Here is a 20076-nt window from a genome sequence, read left to right on the forward strand (position 1 = left end):
AAGAATGTAAATTCAAGTCAAAGATTTGATTTATATCAGACCATCAAAATACAGTATATTTAGTGCATCAAAATAAATACAATATTTTGTGACTTCTTACCTTTTATGGCTTCGTATTTTAAATAGATGATGATGATGCACACAACCAGAATCACTCCAAATACTGCTATTAAGATGTATATCCATAGCTGATCCCCTACAGAAAAATGAATGAAGAAATAATTAAAAATGGTTTACAAGGACACTGTATTGTATTCTAATGTCGTTAGCTGATCCCATCTTTGATAATGCACTCTGAGGTGACCCAATACAGAAAAATAATAAACTCAAAGCTCATCATTTAGTCATTTACTGCTGTTAGAACATGTTTTGTAACTCCTATGAGGACATTAAGCACATTGTCATGTTTAGGAAAAACATTAAGATGCATTAATACATTAAATGTGTTACAGCAGATATTTGTTGGCGTGATAACTCACTTATAAAGGGGTTGGGGACTTTTTCACTGCTGTTGAAGCTGACTGGGTTTTCAAACGCACAGCTGAACCACGGCTCCTTGTTTTCCTAGAAATTGGGAGAAAAACATTATTAGCTGAAAGCTCATAATTCAAACATACAAATCTTTTAAGGAGATCACTTTGTCTTTTTACAGTATGTCCAGATTACCAACAATAACATCAGAGACAACACCGTGATGTTGCTACTTAGTCATCAGCTTTTTACTATATATGCTGTAATCCACTATTTAGCACGTCAGCAAGACTGAATTATCCAGTATAAATTATAGTATACTAGTATGATTTGGTAGAATACTAAAACCTTATTTGGGCAATTTCTAACATCTTTTTGATTTTTTCTCTGTATCACAAATAGCTATAAAGTAATTAACAGAGAAACCTGTCAAGTTTTCTAATATCACATTTTTATCACATGCAAGACTGTATGGGAAACAAAAAGATACAAAAACTGTAATAGTCACACTTGGTGTATAGAGGTGTCACAAAAAAGTAATAAATCATTTAATTTATTAATATCTAATTGTACAATAAACACAGGAATTAATGAATAAATTTACAAATTAATTAATGTGATGCTTTATTACTATTGCCATGACACATGTGGAGATATTCAGAGTTTTAAAAATGTCTGAACACTGAAGGTTTAAACTTGTGACGAAATGTTTTTGAATGTTTTGTGAAACTATGACGTTCATATAAAATATTAGATCATCTCAACAGTTGCCTGTTAATTGGATACAAATAAAAATGTCCAACCTTGTATCCAAATGCAGCTCTTGTTGTCACTTTTTATGACTTTACAGAGACAAGTCTGGCCCTTTCCATGATCTGAAATCTTTATTTTCTGCAGGTTTGTTCATGTTGATGTTCAGTTTATTAAATTATATATTGTTAATTTACCAGGGACAATGCACAACACATTTAATATACCAGATATAGTTAAAGCTAATTTCACAAATAATGTGGCTCAGGAGGTAGAGTGGGTCAACCACTAATCAGTAGATTGGCGGTTCAATTCCTGGCTCCTCCTGTCTGTATGTGTCCTTGGGCAAGATACTGAACCCCAAATTGCTCCTGATGGCTGATGATATGTGTGTGAATGATTAGATTCCTCTGATTGGCAGGTTGGGATCTTGCATGGTAGCCCCTGTACCCATTTAGCGTATGAATGGGTGAATGTGATTCGTAGTGTAAAAGCGCTTTGAGTGGTCAGAAGGCTAGAAAGGTGCTATACAAATACAGTCCATTTACCATTTACTATACCTGATATAGTTAAAGCTAATTTCAGAAATATTCTAAACTGTCTGAATATCCTAAACTGCACAGCCTGGATTCTGCCTCAGCTGGTCACCAACTGATGCCTGAATATGTGAATCAATTTAAAGACTAGATCCTGGCTTATTCTTTCAACATGATTTATCTGTTACTGATCAGACACACAAACCTCATTATCCTGTGTTTACCTGTTTTATATTGTGCTCCTTGGTTGAAGACCACGTCATGTCACCTGACGTCCACCAGTAGGTGACTGGTTCAGCATCTGTGGTGTTACCATTACAGGTGAGGACACAGTAGGTCATCTCAGGTTCACACCATACGGAGAGGGTGGGTTTAGAGACAGGAGCTGATAGAAAACAAAACAAAAAGATATTTCCTTTGAATTTAGGGCCATTTTGATAAACTAAGACAAACTTCATACACAATTCCTCCACTTACAGATAACCAGGAGTTGAATCTTGCTGGTGACTTCATTGTTGATCTCTACTGTGTAGTTGCCGCTGTCGTCTGGAGTCAGTCCTGTGATCGTCAGCGCTCCATTTGAAATGTTCAGCCGACCACGATCTGCAAAAATGCACAGGTTTAGCTTCTAAACAGGGATTTTTAGTTGTCTTACAGTGTATTGTCAACTAGAGTCACTTATTTCCAGTGTTGGTCATTTAAGAGTGGGTAGCTGGAGAAATATGCACTTTAAAATACTAAAAATGTTTGTAGAACAGCTGATTTTCTTACAAAAAAAGTCTAGTTTTGATTTCCCACAGAAAAAGCAAATGAATCCCTTTTTATAACCCTAATTCCATTCATTTACCCATTGATAATTATGTAATTAAGGTGTTCACTTGGGTTTTACAAGGATAATGTAATATAATAATAATGTAATGATAATGTATTTGTCAAATTTATTGGGCTATACTCCTCAAAGAACTCAATTTGTGCAGAAAACAGATTAAAACCCCTGTATTATTATACAATCCATTAATATAGCCAATATCTGGGATAAAGCTATTCCTTAAAATATAATTAATTTAAACAAAAATCTCAACCTAAATGTATCAAAAACTTCAAACTAATGTATAAAATCATTGATCTCTGGCTACCAAACAGCTTGATTTAGATTAAAGTGGTACCTTTGAATTGTCGGTAGGAGAAAGTCTCGTTTCCATACCACTCCATGGCAAGATCCGGTCCATGTTTCCACTCTATACTGGTGATGGGATTCTCTACAGAGTCTGATGTGAGAACAGCTTTGTCACCAATTTTCCCGTAGAGTGGTTCTTCTGAAAAATAAAATAAATTAAAAACAATTGAATTCAAATGTCTGTTTAAAGTCAAGATGAAATGAAAAATGCCTTTTTAACTCTTTTTCATTTAAAAGTTGATGTGAAGCTTATATGAGGCTTCAGCAGTCTGAGTTAGTCATATCAAGTGGATATCTGACACATTTACAGTCTTTTTAGCATCAAATTCCCTCTTTGTGTTTCCTCAGACAGTGTTTCCCTGTTGAGCTGTGGTGGAAGTATAGTAACAAAAAGAGGAACTTTGGCACTAAAAAGACTGTAACGCTGAAAGATATCTACTTGATTTGACTCATTTGGACGCTGAAGCTTCATATTAGCTTCAGATAAACTTTTAAATACATTTTTGCACAGAAGGATGAATGTGGATTTTGTCCTCCATCACTTCCATTGTAAGTGCATTATGAAGGGATCTTCTAATGGTCAGTATGAACAGGAGGAATAATTACAGCAAGAAAAACAGGTTTACATGTTCATTTGGGCTCCTGACTGTTGTTTTAAGACAGACTTGAAATGTGAACCTGTCCTTTTAACATATACTTACAACTACATTATAGTGTGTTATAACCATTTATTAAATGTTTGTTTATAAATGTTTATATACATCTTATTAATACTAAATAGGGGGACTTTAAGTGTTACCCAAGCACCTCAGCTAATTTCCACTGATTCTAGTCTATTTCTAATTTAGGGGACAAATGTCCCTTTAAAACTCTTTACCTGCCTTATGACCCCTCATCACATCATTATTCCTTAAACTAGATTTATAAAACTGTTCACAGTCAACTATTCACAGGTATGATAGACTTCAAATATACATCTCCTGGTTTCACAGTTCATGTAAATGTGTACATTGTACATTGTCATGTTTAGGAAAAACAGTAAGATGCATGAATACATTAAATGTGTCACAGCAGATATTTGTTGGTGTGATAACTCACTTTCCTTGAAGGGGTTGAAGACTATTTCACTGAATTCACTGAAGCTGACTGGGTTTTTCAACGCACAGCTGAACCACAGCTCATTGTCTTCCTAGAAATTGGAAGAAAAACAATATTAGCTGAAAGTTCATAAACCAAACATACAGATTTTTTGAGGAGCTCACTTTGTCTTTTTACAGTTTGTCCAGATTATCAACAATAAGCTGGTCACCAACTGATGCCTGAATATGTGAATCAATTTAAAGACTAGATTCTGGTTTATTCTTGCAACATGATTTATCTGTTACTGATCAGACACACAAACATCATTATCCTGTGTTTACCTTTGTTATATTGTGCTCCTTGGTTGAAGACCACGTCATGTCACCTGATGTCCAGTTATAGGTGACCGGTTCAGCGCCTGTGGTGTTGCCATTACAGGTGAAGACACAGTAGGTCATCTCAGGTTCACACCATATGGAGAGGGTGGGTTTAGAGACAGGAGCTGATAGAAAACAAAACAAAAAGATATTTCCTTTGAATTTAGGGCCATTTTGATAAACTAAGACAAACTTCATACACAATTCCTCCACTTACAGATAACCAGGAGTTGAGTGTTGCTGGTGACTTTGTTGTTGATCTCTACTGTGTAGCTGCCGCTGTCGTCTGGAGTCAGTCCTGTGATCGTCAGCGCTCCATTTGAAATGTTCAGCCGACCACGATCTGCAAAAATGCACAGGTTTAGCTTCTAAACAGGGATTTTTAGTTGTCTTACAGTGTGTTGTCAACTAGAGTCACTTATTTCCAGTGTTGGTCATTTAAGAGTGGGTAGCTGGAGAAATATGCACTTTAAAATACTAAAAATGTTCGTAGAACAGCTGATTTTCATACAATAAAAGTCTAGTTTTGATTTCCCACAGAAAAAGCAAATGAATCCCTTTTTATAACCCTAATTCCATTCATTTACCCATTGATAATTATGTAATTAAGGTGTTTACTTGGGTGTTACAAGGATAATGTAATATAATAATAATGTAATGATAATGTATTTGTCAAATTTATTGGGCTATACTCCTCAAAGAACTCAATTTGTGCAGAAAACAGATTAAAACCCCTGTATTATTATACAATCCATTAATATAGCCAATATCTGGGATAAAGCTATTCCTTAAAATATAATTAATTTAAACAAAAATCTCAACCTAAATGTATCAAAAACTTCAAACTAATGTATAAAATCATTGATCTCTGGCTACCAAACAGCTTGATTTAGATTAAAGTGGTACCTTTGAATTGTCGGTAGGAGAAAGTCTCGTCTCCATACCACTCCATGGCAAGATCAGGTCCATGTTTCCACTCTATACTGGTGATGGGATTCACTACAGAGTCTGATGTGAGAACAGCTTTGTCACCAGTTTTCCCGTAGAGTGGTTCTTCTGAAAAATAAAATAAATTTAAAACAAGTGAATGCAAATTTATCTGTTTAAAGTCGACATGAAATGAAAAATGCCTTTTTAACTCTTTTAGATCACATCGTTGATCATGTTGTGCACCTATTTAACAATAGATGCCAAAAAAATCCATTTCTTTATATTCTTATATCAAAATCCAATCATGTTTACTTCTTGTTAAACAAATATGATGTGTGTTTACGCAGGCTTGAACCAACCAATTTCAACCAATAACATCATGACATCCACCCATCAATCAATCTTCAACTTTTAGTGTCACAGAGCTCAGATTGATTATGACACGCCCACTTTTCAATGTTCAAATCAGATTCCTCCCAATGTTACGTACCGCCTTTCTGTCCTGTTTCACTCAGAAATATGTCTCAATATGGAAGTTAAATACTGTCGAAATGCCGTTTCATCTGGACTTTAAATCGGTGAAATGTTTTTGTCCTGCTCTAATTTTATATGGAAGGTTATATGGAAGAGCAGAAACTAAATATATAAATACATAAATAATTATATAATAAAATGCTTAAATACATGAATGAATAAATAATTATATAATCTAATGCTTAATTATCACAATAAATAAATCACTTTAAATGATATATTAAATATATAAATGTTAAATTTACTTGTGCGTTTATTTATTTATATATGTATATTTATGTATTTACATATTTATATACTTATTTATTCATTCACATATTAAATTATTTATTTACTTATTCATTTATTCACACATTTATTTATAGCTTTATTTATTTATTTATATATGCTTTTATTTATCCACAGTGTAACTTGCTGCAGTGAAATAAATAAATGCGTCATCTTCATCCATCAGCAGTCAGGGGGTCGGACTCTGCCCTGTGATTGGTGGTTGAACTTGAATCTGCTGCTTTTGCCTAATTCAAGATGGCAGCACCTGGTGCAGATTTAAATTAAATCTTGTGTGTTACAATAGTAGATATGTCGGCTGTAGCTGAACAGATGGAGGCAAATTACAGTTCCTGTGCTTTATTAGATCAGATTGACGGCTTCACTGAACAAATTGGAATGATATTGACCCGACTGACACAGAAATGAATGAAGCTGTATTCACAGTCCTCATGGAAATTGTGCAGGAACTAAGGCTGCAGGCTGACCAATCAGAGGTTTTAACCCGCCCCCTGACTTTTGATGGATGAAGTTGACACATTTATTTATTTCGCTGCAGCAACTTACACTATGGATAAATAAAAGTATATATAAATAAAGAAATAAAATTATAAACAGATACATTAATGTGTGAATAAACTAATTAAGTAAATAAATTAATATACAAATGAATAAATCAATATACAAATGTGATATAAATATATATCTAAATGAATAAATAAATACAGTCAAGCCCAAAATTATTCATACCCCTGGCAAATTTTAACTTAAAGTTACTTTTATTCAACCAGCAAGTTTTTTTTGACTGGAAATGACACAGGCTTCTCCCAAAAGATAATAAGACGATGTACAAGAAGCATCATTGTGGAAAAAATGATTTCTCAGCTTTTATTTAGTGGCTGCTCACAAGTCAGGAAAGGGCTATAAGGCCATATCTAAATGTTTTCAAGTTCCAGTGGCAACAGTGCAAAGTATTGTTAAAAAATACAAGACATTCCACACTGTGGAAAATCTCAGAGGACGTGGTCAAAGGCCAAAAGTGACACCTGTGCTGGCCAGGAGGATGGTGAGAGAGGTGAAAAAGAATCCAAGGATCACCACCAAGGCCATCCTGGTGAATATGTGCTCTGTTGGTAGCAATGTCTCAAGGTAGACAGTCAAACGGACACTGCTGGGTTCCACGGACGCAGACCAAGGGGGACGCCACGTCCCCAGATAAGGCACACAAAAGCCTGCTTGGCCTTTGCAAATGCTCATCTGGACAAAGAAGAAGACTTCTGGTCTTCTGTTTTATGGTCAGATGAAACAAAAATTGGCCACAATGATGTATCCTTCATTTGGCGTAACAAAGGAGAAGCCTTCAACCCTAAGAACACCATCCCCACTGTCAAACATGGTGGTGGGAACCTAATGTTTTGGGGGTGTTTCTCAGCCAATGGACCAGGGAACACAGTAAACGGCACCATGAAAAAAGAGCAATACATCAAGATTCTCAACAACAACATCAGGCAGTCTGCAGAGAAACTTGGCCTTGGGCGCCAGTGGACATTTCAGCATGAAAACAACCCAAAACACACGGCAAAAGTGGTGAAGAAATGGTTAGCAGACAAAAACATTAACGTTTTGCAGTGGCCCAGCCAGAGTCCTGACTTGAATCCAATTGAGAATCTGTGGAGGGAACTAAAGATCAGGGTGATGGCAAGGAGACCCTCCAACCTGAAAGAGTTGGAGCTCATCGCTAAAGATGAATGGGCAAAAATACCAGTGGAGACTTGCAAAAAGCTGGTCAGCAATTATAGGAAGCATTTGATTGCTGTAATAGCCAATAAAGGCTTTTCTATTGATTATTGAGAAGGATATGAATAATTTTGGACATGCCACTTTCTGTTCAAATGTAAATAAAAGCTGAGAAATATTTATTTCCACAATGATGCCTCTTGTACATCGTCTTATTATCTTCTGGTAGACGCCTGTAATTTCCAATCAAGAAAAAACTTGCTGGTTGAATAAAAGTCACTTAAAGTGAGTCAAAATTTGCCAGCGGTATGAATAATTTTGGGCTTGACTGTACATACACAGATGAATTTAACATTTATATATTTAGTGTCTCATTTAATTTGTGATTTATCTTTGATGTGACATCCATCTCTCTGCCTTTTACTTAAGAAGAGAGGTTGCTTTGGCGTCTTGGCTCAGGAGCCAGTGGGCGGGTATGGAGAGGACCTCTAGGAACTACCTGCACCTGAGTAGTTTAGACCTGCAGTCTATTTAGGTGTCTTCTTGTTAACCTCTTTCTCTCTCTTCCTTCCAGGCCTCCACCAGCCTGATGGGTTAGACTTTGGTTTTCTTTTGTTTTGCTTGCATGCATCACATACTTCACTCATCCACACATTGCATTCATGATTGTTTAGCTGACTAACATTATTATATTTTATATTAAGTTAACAATAAATCTAATTTTTAGAAGCTTTATTAATGTGTGATTCCTTTCTTTGTCATTGACCTTGAGCCAGTTCGTGACAATGGTCACAATTAAGCATTAAATTACATAATAATATAATATAATATCATATATTTATTTATTTGAGCATTTAATTATAGTTATTAATGCAATTATATATTTAGTTTCAGCCCTTAAAAACCTCCATACATGGAAGCAAAAAGTGCCAATCAGACAAAACACACAGACCTTTAAAAAAAGGAAACAATGGAAGGATCCAATTACTTTTTTAATTAAATTAATACATTTAAAATATTAAAAATTAAAAATTAAGTAGCTGGTGTTTAGTCCAGTAGTTCCCAACCTGTAGGTTTCAGACCCCCCAAAGGGTGAGACAAGAAAGAAACTAGCTAAATATTCTGCTGCTGTTTATTTGTTAGAATTTTCTCTAATCTCATATTTGCTTTACGGTGAAATATCATATAATTTTACCTTTCTGAACAAATTGCATTTCGCAATGAGTCGGTACCCCCTCAGGGGGCATTCAGAGAACATCTAAGGGTGCTGGAAGCAATATTTTTGAAGGGGGCATTGAGGTGTTCTTGGGGGACGTTTAAGTGTGTCCAGGGCCCAGAGCTGAACAGAGAAAATCATTCAGGCCGGGAAATATAGTGTGAAATACAGCCCCAGTCAGGCCACTTTTAAGCAGGGGGTCTCAGGGTCCCCCACTAGGAAAATATTAGTTTAAGACTTGATTTCCTGCATTCTGGTGAATTTTAGTACATGCGAATAACAATCTAATGAGCCAACAACTACTTAGTACAATGTACTGTTATGAGCCTCAAATAAAACCAAAGGTACATATCATTAAGGAGGGGGACAACACAACGACTACTACTGTGGCATCTATGTTACTCTCTCCGCCTTCAAAAAGAAAAAAGCAAGAGCACAATACACCTTTATCTTTTAATGTACCAATATAATACAGTTAATAACTCTCTCTACCTATTCAAAGAACAGAGCAGGAGCACAATACCTTACTCACTTTACTGATATACACTAACAGTTAACCATCAAAGGTTAAAATAACCCTTTAACCAACATAAACATTAAATAACATAGATCTTTAAGTTTCAACAAATTACAGTAACCTGGATAGTAAGAAGACGTTGTCTCTATAATTTCAAATTATGACCTCAAAGTATTAACTCACTGACAAAACGAATTAATTTAAATAATACTGACCACATTAACTAGACTAGATACGAAAATTATGCCATCAATGATTTTGAGGAAACTAGAGGGGGAACTACCACTTCTATTATTGATTGTCAGAGAACGATGATAGCGAATCGGTAACATTAGCTCCGTTAGCTAAGTAGCAAAAGTTAGCTAGCTAGCACGTTTATTTACCTTTTTTTCTCTCTTTCCATCTCTCTGCCCCACCCCATGGGTGTATTCCTCTTTTTTCCACCGTCCATCTAGCTGCTAAGTCATTTAGCACTAAATGTAATTGCTGCCAAACAAAACATCTCTCTCTCTCTGCTGTCACAGCGCGCAGAGCAGTGTTGCGTTCAGGGAAAAGTTTGTATTTAGCTTAATTTTTAACGTGTACTAAAATGTGTTAAACTCCTGTACACTTAGTAACTAGCTGAAACAGCCCTTCCTCCCAACCAGCAGCCAGTATTCTCTGAACTGGAACTAAGAACCTGGAACAAAAGTCAAATATTAGCAGACAGTATGATCAGAAAGTCTGATGTCTACCTGTAATTCCAACAAGGAAGTGGGATGGTATTAATGTAGTCTGTTTTTTTCTCTCTGATACGTGCAAAACGGGACAAATAAATTGTTTGTGGATAAGATAAAGATAAAATTCTAACCATAGCTGTGCTACAGTAATACCACCATACAGATGCCAATTCCTGTGCTTTTTAGGGCTTTGCTGAGGAAAATGTGATGACGTCGGCCCTGACTGACACAGAAATGAAGATGTATTGACGATCCTCGCGGAGATGATGCAGCAACTGAGGCTGCAGGCTGACCAATCAGAGGCTTTAACCCGGCTCCTGACTTGATCGATGAAGTTGACACATTTATTTATTTCGCTACAGCAAGTTACACTAAGTTATATAAATAAATACAATTATAAATGTGTGAATAAATAAATAACAAACTAATGTAATTAATATATGAATACATAAACATACAAATATGTAAATATATAAATATGTATATAAATAATTAAATACACATAAATGTAACAATTATATATTTAACTATTTTCCTGTTGTCACAGTTGATGTAAATGTGGGCATGTGCATTGGTAAATAGAAGCTGGACTATCTATTTAACCTGAGGGTGTGGTCACAAAATTAAAATTGAAACAGAAAAATATAACACAAAATATGCACAGAAATACCATAAAACCATGATATTATAATTTTCTCAACATGTCAGTTATAAACAGTTTAAATTATAGAAAACTTACTGGCGTTGGCTCTCACTGCGATCCAGAACAGAAAGAAAAACAGCCACATTTTCGTTGTCCTTAGTTTGGCTTAAATATAAGCAAGACAAGTAAATTCACGGTGATTCTTCTGATATTTAAAAAATTTCAAGTATATATAGATTAAAAATGTATTCAGAAAGTGAAAGTTGGAAAGGTTGCTGCTGACAGCCGAAGCTGAGAGTGAAGGTGAAGTGAGGGCATGGTTGTTTTTATAAGAGTTCTTGTATTACCTCCAGGGCAACATCACGGACACTATAAATGATTTACAGTGTCCTTTGGCAAGGTCATAACTAGGTCTAGATGGTTCCTTAGATTTGCAAATCTCTCGCAAGATTTATACGTGTTGTTTCTTCATTGTGCGTGTTATACAAAATAATTATGTTTTAGAGAGGGAAAGAGAGAAAAAAAGAAAGGTAAATAAACGTGCTAGCTAGCTAACATTTGCTACTTAGCTAACGCAGCTAATGTTACCGATGCGTCATCATTGTCCCCTGTCAATGTTGAAGCTGCCAAGAGACTGGACAATCAATAATTAAATTATAGTTCCCTTTCTAATTTCCTCAAAACCGTTGATGGCATAATTGGCATATCTAGTCTAGTTAATGTGGTCAATATTATTTGAAAATTCCTTCGTTTGGTCAGCGAGTTCATACTTTGAGCTCATAATTTAAAATTATTGAGACGACACAACGTCTTCTGTCACTATTCAGGCTACTGTAATTTGTTGAAACTTAAAGATCTATATTATTTAATATTTGTGTTGGTTAAAGGGCTATTTTAACCTGTGATGAGTAACTGTTAGGCTGCATTCACACCAAATCAGGCGGTGCTGCGTTCAGCTGCAGGGTCGAGCGGAGGTGTGGGGGTTTGTGGGCGTGTTTATTTGGACTCTAAAATAAAACCGCTGTGAAACAATCAGAAAATATTGTGTTATTGGTCTGATTCACCGGCTTTCTCGCTATCAGCGCTCCCTCTCTTCATTTACTCTCTAGCTCGCTCGACCACAGCTGCCCTATCTCTCTTTTTCTCTCGCCTTTTTAAAAAAATGAATCATGAAGCCGACAGCAACTTTACTAACGTTATCAAGCGAAGAGACATGACCCCGACTATACACTGCTTTTTGTAAGACGTCAAAAACCAAAAAGATTGGAAACCACTGGTTTCATGTGTTGTATTTTGAAAGCTTGTTATATTATCCATCGTGTCAAATCTTCATCTGAAAAGTAACTAAAGCTGTCAAATAAATGTAGTGGAGTAGAAAGTATAATATTTCCCTCTGAAATGTAGTGGAGTTTAAGTATAAAGTAGCATCACATGGAAATACTCAAGTAAAGTACAAATTAAAGTAAGTAAATGTACTTAGTTACTTTCCACCACTGCAGGAGAGTCATTATGATCAGTTGCCATATTTAAGTATTGCATGTGAATATGTCATCAATATATTTCTATTCTATTTTATTTTATTTTATTCTACTCTGAGCTTCAGCCAATCAGAGCCGGAAATGCAGTCAAAGCAGGAAGTCGTCATTGCTGGCAGACCAGGATTCCCGCGAAGATTGAGAGCTTTCAGCAGCTGAATTACTGGTCCTGGTAAGTATATGTCGTTATGAATTTATGTGCAAACAGCTGGACAAACTTGCGTTAACCTAACTACACAATCATAGTTAATGTTAGCGGAGGTAAAATGCGTTTCTGGTTTCGCTTCGAGCTTCGGTGACGTTCAACGTGGAGAGAAAAATGACACCAAACTGCGTTAAAAAAATGTGCGTTTTTGCTTGTCGGCAAATATTTATGCATCTCTGAATACAACTGGTGATAATTTCTGAAGTATAACAAGTCAGTTTTTAATTCGGCGTAGATACAATGTGTCAAAGCTTTTGTTATCTTAGCGTAGCTGATACTTATTATAGTCTTCCTCTATGTAAACACACCGCTGATCCCTTTCAGGAGCAGCCTGAACCAGAGTTATTATTGAAACTGTATTTAAAAGATGTTTCTGGGTACATTAGCTATATGCCGAAGTGAATGGGGAATTCTAATAATCTATTAAACACCTTTAAATTATTGTACAGCATGTATGCACGCATGTTAGAAAGCGAGATGATATTGTTTTGACGAAAAACGAAATGGAGTTTGGCGTTAACATGTTGTAGCCAATATGTTACTACATTTGAGACAAAACTACAGTTTCTGGAAGATTTATATCAATGTTAGATTAAGTATAGGAATGTGCTTCTCATGAGGAGATAGTTAACATGACAGAAAGAAAAACTAGGGCCTAGAAAGTAATAAAAGCACACTTTGAAAATAGCTGAAAAAACAATTAATATAATGCATTTTAACTAGAGCCCGACCAATACTGGATTTTAGGGGCAGATACTGATATTGGGGAGTAAAAAAAAATCTGAGATATATCAAACACTTGTGACAAGGATATGTAATGGATATTTTTAAGTTTTAATTTTAGGTTCTACACTTTTTAACCTTTACATGCTGCCACTTGGAAACATCATCAGGAGGCACAGCATCAATTTCCATAACTTTGCTGATGACACACAGCTTTACATTTCCTTTATGCCCTTTATTTAAAACTGTATTCTAGATATCAAATTATGGATGGCAGAGAATTTTTTTTATAGCTCAACCAGGACAAAACTGAAGTCTTGGTCATTGGCACTGAAGCCAAGAGAGAGAAACTCAAGCCCGGATCTCATTTTTGAACCCCACATTAGAAATATAACTAAGAATGCATTGTATCATTTGAAAAACATTGTTAGCGTTCAACCGTTCCTCTCTCAAGCCAATACAGAGACACTACTGCACACTTTTATTACCTGCAGGATTGACTACTCTAATGCTCTGCTCCCTGGGCTCCCTTAGAACAATATATCACAGCTACAATTACTTCCTACTTACCTGTCTGCTTCAGAATTGATTTCAAGATCCTTTTATTGGTTTATAAAGCTCTTAATGGTCTTAGTCCTACCGATTTATCAGATTTGCTTTTATCCTATGAGCCCGCTACAACCCTCAGGTCTTCTGGCAGCGGCCTTTTAATCATCCCTAAAGTCAGAACAATGTATTGTTTTTATGGCGTATTTGTATGAAAAGTGCTACACAAATAAAGTCTGATCGATTGATACGGTTTAACAATAAATTTTATTGTCCAAAATGACATCAGTGCAATGAAACAGATTTCACAGGGAATTTAATAATTATAAATAACTATAAATTAAAAAAACAAACACAAATGGAACAAAAAGGATGCATACAGTATATATTAAACTTGAATAAAGAAAAAGGATCAAATATACATAAAATGCTGCCTATATACCTTTAAAAAAATAAGGAAAATATTGGCGCATATTGGACAACATATACACTGATACCAATATATCTGCCGTTAATTTTGGTCAGGCTCTAATTTTAACCAATGTTTTGCTTTTCAGAGTCACAAAATCATGAGTAAAAGGAAGGCGAAAGACGCTCAACTTCCAGTTGGCGAATGCATCACAGAGGTTTGTGTTCACCAGTTTCACTTATTCTCTAATTATTTGTTTTATTGCTTCTTGGCGATGGTGAGAACACTGTTCTGCGTGTTTAATTACATAATTATGAGCAACTGCACAGCAAGACCCTTAATAATCTGTACTGGTGCATGTTGTTGTTGTTGTTATTTTAATGTTTTCACTCACCTTCATTTACAGCTTCAGAGGATTTTGAGGGAGCGGCTTTGCCATCAGCAGCTCCCAGACAAGCCGGAGGGAGTGGAGGCTCAACACAAGTAGGTTCATTTCCTCAGTGCTTGTTAGAGAGACTGAGACTGATTTCTCATGTTAATCTGGCTCAAAGGAAATCATTTCATGTTGTGATGGAGACATTTTTATTACGTCTCTTTAGATGAGGATAATTTCAGCCTTTGGTGCAAGTTAGAAGAGCTAAAAAATGTAAATTGGTGTAGAAAAACTGGATAAGAGGCTGGAAATTGGAAGGTTTTGGTAATTTGTAGATATTGAATCATTTTGAAAGTATACAAGTGCAGATTTTCATTACAGTTAAGAAAAATATTCATCTAGAGAGTAACGTGGCTCAGAAGGCAAAAAACTTAATTCTGCGGTCTTTAAATGATAGAAAAAGTGATTAATTTTTCAAATGGAAGCTGGAGTGGAATTGTCATCTGTAATAAAAAGGAGGATCTGGAGCTCAGTGTGACTTTCAGCGACCCAGTTCAGTCTTACCTGACAGCTCTGTCCCAGTTTGGAGGCTGGAAAGGCTCCAGGTCCCGGCTGACTTGGACACAATACGAGCATCACAGGTTTGGTTTTGCTCTCTAGAGCAGGTAGTGAAAGCCACTTCCAGCACTGAGGGTTTAGTAATTTGTACTCATTAGACGGAGATGTTATTGCAGGAAGTTTAACTGGCTGAGCCTTTAATGGTGCAACTCGTGTTTTCAGACACTTGCTGGAGCTGCTGAAGCGGACGGCCGTCCACGGGGAGAGCAACTCGGTGCTAATCGTCGGTCCCAGAGGAGCAGGGAAAACAATGGTGAGCCTCCGCAGACCGAACACAGACATAAAACGGGCTTATGGTCACAAAAGATGATGAATCGTGTTGAATTGTGTCTTAATCCTGGGAGGCTTGTAACGTCTGATGGTGTCTGTGTTGGTGTTTTTCTCTGTCTGCAGCTGCTGAAGTGTGTGTTAAGAGACCTGCTGGAGGAAAAGGAAATCCAGAAAAACCTTCTACAGGTTCACCTCAATGGTAAATGATCTGATACCTTTTTCTTTAAGAGATTAAGATTATTTACACTGAATCACATACATTTCTTGTCTGTTTTCTGAAGGCCTCTTGCAGACAGATGACAGAATAGCATTAAAAGAAATAACGCGGCAACTCCACTTGGAAAACGTTGTTGGTGACAAAGTGTTTGTAAGTATTTAAAGTTTTATCAACACTTATTTTCTTTAATAATGCAATAAAAATGCTCTAAAAATCTGTTTCATTTCAGGGAAGCTTTGCAGAGAATCTGGCTTTCCTGCTGGAGGCACTAAAGAAAGGTTAGAAAACAGAGCAGTTTTGGAAATTAAAGGTCGTAAATATGTGGTTTAATGTTTAAATTTGACAAATAATTGCTTTTACAGTTCTTGTTTTATACCTTCTTCCCTCTCTGGTCCAGGTGATCGCAGCAGTAGTCGCCCTGTGTTGTTCATCCTGGATGAGTTCGACCTGTTTGCCCACCATAAGAACCAAACTCTGCTATACAACCTGTTCGATGTCTCCCAGTCTGCCCAGGCGCCCATCGCTGTGATCGGCATCACCTGCAGACTGGTGAGCCTCAGCATCTGATTTCAGTCTCAAATCCGACTCTTTAGCTTTAATCATTAGTTTTAATAAACGTGGTGGTTTATTTCCATCCAGGATGTTCTGGAGCTGTTGGAGAAACGGGTTAAATCGCGGTTTTCCCACCGTCAGATCCATCTACTGAGCAGCCTGACCTTCGATCAGTATCTGGACCAGGTCCAAACACAGCTCGGCCTACCGGACGACTTCCCCGACACCGTGTTCGCTGAGGACTGGAACGACAGCATCAAGGTGAATTGAAGAACTGATCTTGGCTCAGTCCAAACACCTTGAATCTTACAATTAATCAAAGAAAAAAGGAAATCGGGAGTTACGTTACACTTTAAGTGGCACTTTCGGGGCTAATTTTTAGGTTTAGTCCACCTAGCTTTGTGGATTTGTTCCCAAGTTCCCAACGATGATCAGATTCCACAGATATGTGTCTTGTGGTATCAGCGTTGTGTAACCTACATTTCGCTTGTTTTTCTATCCTCAGACACTCTGTGAAGACAAATCAGTGGAGGAGGTTTTACAGAGACACTTCAACTCCAGCAAAGACTTCCGCTCAATGCAAATGCTGCTGGTGAGAGCAACACACGTCATTGACATTTGCACTTGTATTATTCTTCTTTTATCTATTAATGCCTCAAATCAAAGTGTAAATTCTCCAAGTAAAATATGCAAAGTTTAATAAAACACTTAAATACAAGAATACAATTTGTTTGTTGCCTGCCATGCCAAATATATTGACACAAACAATCTGTGTTTTCTCTTCCAGATGTTGTGTCTAAGTCGTGTCTCTGTAGCAAAACCTGCCATCAAACCTGCTGACTTGCTGGAGGCCAGCCGACTGTGTTTTGGCGACGCCAAGGCTAATATGCTTCACGGTAAAAAAGTTAAAAGAGAAATTTCTTTAACATCTAGGAGATTCTCTTAATAGTTCACATCACTTTCTTCTCTTTTGCTTTCCCTTAGGTCTGTCCATCCTGGAGCTGTGCCTGATCATAGCCATGAAACACCTCAATGACGTCTATGAAGGAGAGCCGTTCAATCTCCAAATGGTTCACAACGGTACGCCTGGATAGTTGCCTTAGTTGTTGGTTTGAAGTGTTTCTTGTAAAATCAGAAAACAGACAGCAGTGAAGCGAAGAGAGAACAACGCCCGCAGGAGCTGTGAAAAGCAACAGGCAGCGAGAGTTTAAAGAGAAAACAGAAAAGATAAAATATCAAAACTCAACAACACATCGACACAGGAGAGCTGTTCAGGGCTCAGATGGCTCACGGTGATAACATGGGAAAATTGCCTTTTGGTTTTTAGTGCTTGGAAAAAGGACAAGATGAGCAGGGAAAAGATCAGTTTATGTGAGTAAAATTTATAAAAAACAAAAGAGCAAATAAAGGAAGATACAGGAGATAAACGACAGAAAAACAACTAAACGAATCAACAAGGGAAATAAGATTTTTAAGCCCTGGTGATAAAGTAAAAAAGTGTGCAATTCACCCTTTTCTCACCTGTATATACCCTTTCTACATCTCCTCAAACCTTTAGAGTTTAAGAAGTTCCTGCAGAGAAAGTCGAGCTCCATGTACAACTTCGACCAGCCTGTCGTCATGAAGGTCGGTATAAACCCCCAAATTTTTAGTCTCTTTCAGAGGTGCTGCAGCCCTGAAAGTAAAGTTCATAAAGAAATTGACAATGTTTACACATATTTATATGAAAATGGTGAAATTTTAAGACATCAACACATTTCATTTCCTGCCTCTTGTGCATCCTCAGGCCTTCGAGCACCTGCAGCAGCTGGAGCTGATCCGACTGGCCGACGGCTCCTCGGCCAAACAGCAGAGGGAATACCAGCTGATGAGACTCATGGTGGACAACAGTCAGATCATGGAGGCCTTGCAGAAGTACCCACAATGCCCCACTGACGTCAAGCAGTGGGCCATGTCGGCATTCGGCTGAAGATACACTCGGACTTTATGTAGACGTTAATTTTCTGTGTTTTCTCTTTGGTGATGCTCCAGCACAGCAAGAAAATCATCAGCACTACCAGAGACAATGCAGTTTGAGAGGTCTTTCGTACTGATAATTATCTTCTAATAGATGACAAACTGCACAGAACACCAAGTGAATCTCTAACAAATAAGAAGATATTTAAATCAGGAGTCTGAAACAAAGACGTTGACATCAACAGACAAAACTTGTCTGCCCAGATAAGGGGAGAAACCAGGTTGCAATCATATCAGACTGTGAAATCGACACCAGTTTACGTTTTCAAGACTTGAGAACATCAGTTTGTCTTGGAGCAGAGTTTTCACAACTCAAATCACTTGAAATAAAAATGAAATGAAACAGCAAGTTTGGCATTAAGACTATCATGCATCTTCATTTTCTTTATCTCATCCTAAAACTGCTTTTTAAATCATTGCATAAACCTAAAATCATTAATTAAAATTTGACAGATTTACTGTAGGTGTAACTGGAAAGTCATTGTTTGAGATAATGATGACATTGATAGATGGGATGTGTTTGGCTGAGCACTTGCAATCAGCATAAGTGTTTTGGACTTTGACCAGTTTACCAGATTTAGCAGCTGCAGACTAACTTAAAAAAGTTTCACATCTTTCATGTCTTAGTAGAGCAGTGTTAATGAATGTTAAGTGAATTTTGAAAAACATTAACGTATGTTACAGACTTCCTACAAGCCTTGCAAATCATTTAAGCTTGTGAAATGGAGAAAGTAAATACTTTTGGAGTTTCAGAAATAATCTTTTTAGACTCATTTTTAAAAAATGTGTTTTCCCAGGACTTCTTTATAGGAAGGGGAGTTAAAACAGGCTCTCTGCTGACATTGATAATCTCTTCACTTTAAAGGAAACTGCAGACAAGAGTTGGACACTATCAGTCTGTCAGCACTTCAGCTGCTGAATGCTGCCATCTAGTGGTGAATGTCTGCAATCAACATGAGCCTGGACAGGAAGTACAAGGATGCCTGAAAGGATGAAATTTTGATTTGTCACTATGAGCTTGCAATTCTGCACAAGTGCTGTCAAGAAAGTACATTTAATCCTCATGTATGTGTGTTTGATGGACAGTGCACCTTAAACTCACCTATAAAACCGATTTTTTTTTTCCATGACTGAACATACTGTACATGTATGCAGTTAATATTTCTATTGATAACATACAGTATGATGCAACTAGGACATTTTTAAGACTTTGTAGAGTGAAACATGCATCAGTCCTGCAAATATGACCCTTTTCAATCAAAAGCAAATCTTACAATTCCATTTCCTTAGCGTCAGTAATAATAATTTAATTCTTTATGACTTTCCTGAAAGAGACGGCGTGTCCTCGTAGACAGTGAATCTCGTTTGAGGACACTAGGTGAAGGACGAGGAAGTCTCACTCCACACTTAAAATTTTATTTAGAATAACTTCAATTGTTTTGTTGCTCTGCAAATAAGATTTATGGCCTCAGTAATGGTGAATGTTTCAAGAATAATCCCTTAATGGAAAAATACTGTGCAGAAATTTACTTGAACATCAAAAATGACAGAACTAATCTAATGAATGATTCGTTTTTTTAGGTGTATTTTCAGGTGTATTTTTATGTTTTAGCTGGTCTGACTGAATACTGAACATTTGGCTCACTTTTTGATATTTT

The 20076-nt window shown here is 36.7% G+C and overlaps 1 protein-coding gene across 1 annotated transcript; it reads left to right on the forward strand.

Moving 5' to 3' along the window:
* The first annotated feature begins 12564 nt into the window (after positions 1-12564).
* orc4 (origin recognition complex, subunit 4) lies at positions 12565-18767 on the forward strand. Its single transcript, XM_067583148.1, has 14 exons — positions 12565-12661; positions 14521-14589; positions 14779-14855; positions 15526-15616; positions 15757-15832; positions 15915-16000; positions 16080-16128; positions 16248-16399; positions 16490-16663; positions 16908-16994; positions 17190-17298; positions 17387-17482; positions 17961-18028; positions 18189-18767. Exons 2-14 carry the CDS (start codon positions 14533-14535, stop codon positions 18369-18371), a joined length of 1305 nt encoding a protein of 434 aa, XP_067439249.1. The 5' UTR covers positions 12565-12661; positions 14521-14532; the 3' UTR covers positions 18372-18767.
* Positions 18768-20076: the final 1309 nt, after the last annotated feature.

Source organism: Thunnus thynnus, chromosome 24 (genome assembly GCF_963924715.1).
Source record: "Thunnus thynnus chromosome 24, fThuThy2.1, whole genome shotgun sequence".
Taxonomy (NCBI): domain Eukaryota; kingdom Metazoa; phylum Chordata; class Actinopteri; order Scombriformes; family Scombridae; genus Thunnus; species Thunnus thynnus.

What these genes read in the sequence shown, in the direction of transcription:
- orc4 (XM_067583148.1), top strand. Translation starts at nt 14,533, where the DNA reads ATGAGTAAAAGGAAGGCGAAAGACGCTCAACTTCCAGTTGGCGAATGC. An exon ending in TTGTTGGTGACAAAGTGTTT is followed by an intron (nt 16,001 to 16,079) that starts GTAAGTATTTAA and finishes GTTTCATTTCAG; the next exon opens with GGAAGCTTTGCAGAGAATCT. An exon ending in TCGGCATCACCTGCAGACTG is followed by an intron (nt 16,400 to 16,489) that starts GTGAGCCTCAGC and finishes ATTTCCATCCAG; the next exon opens with GATGTTCTGGAGCTGTTGGA.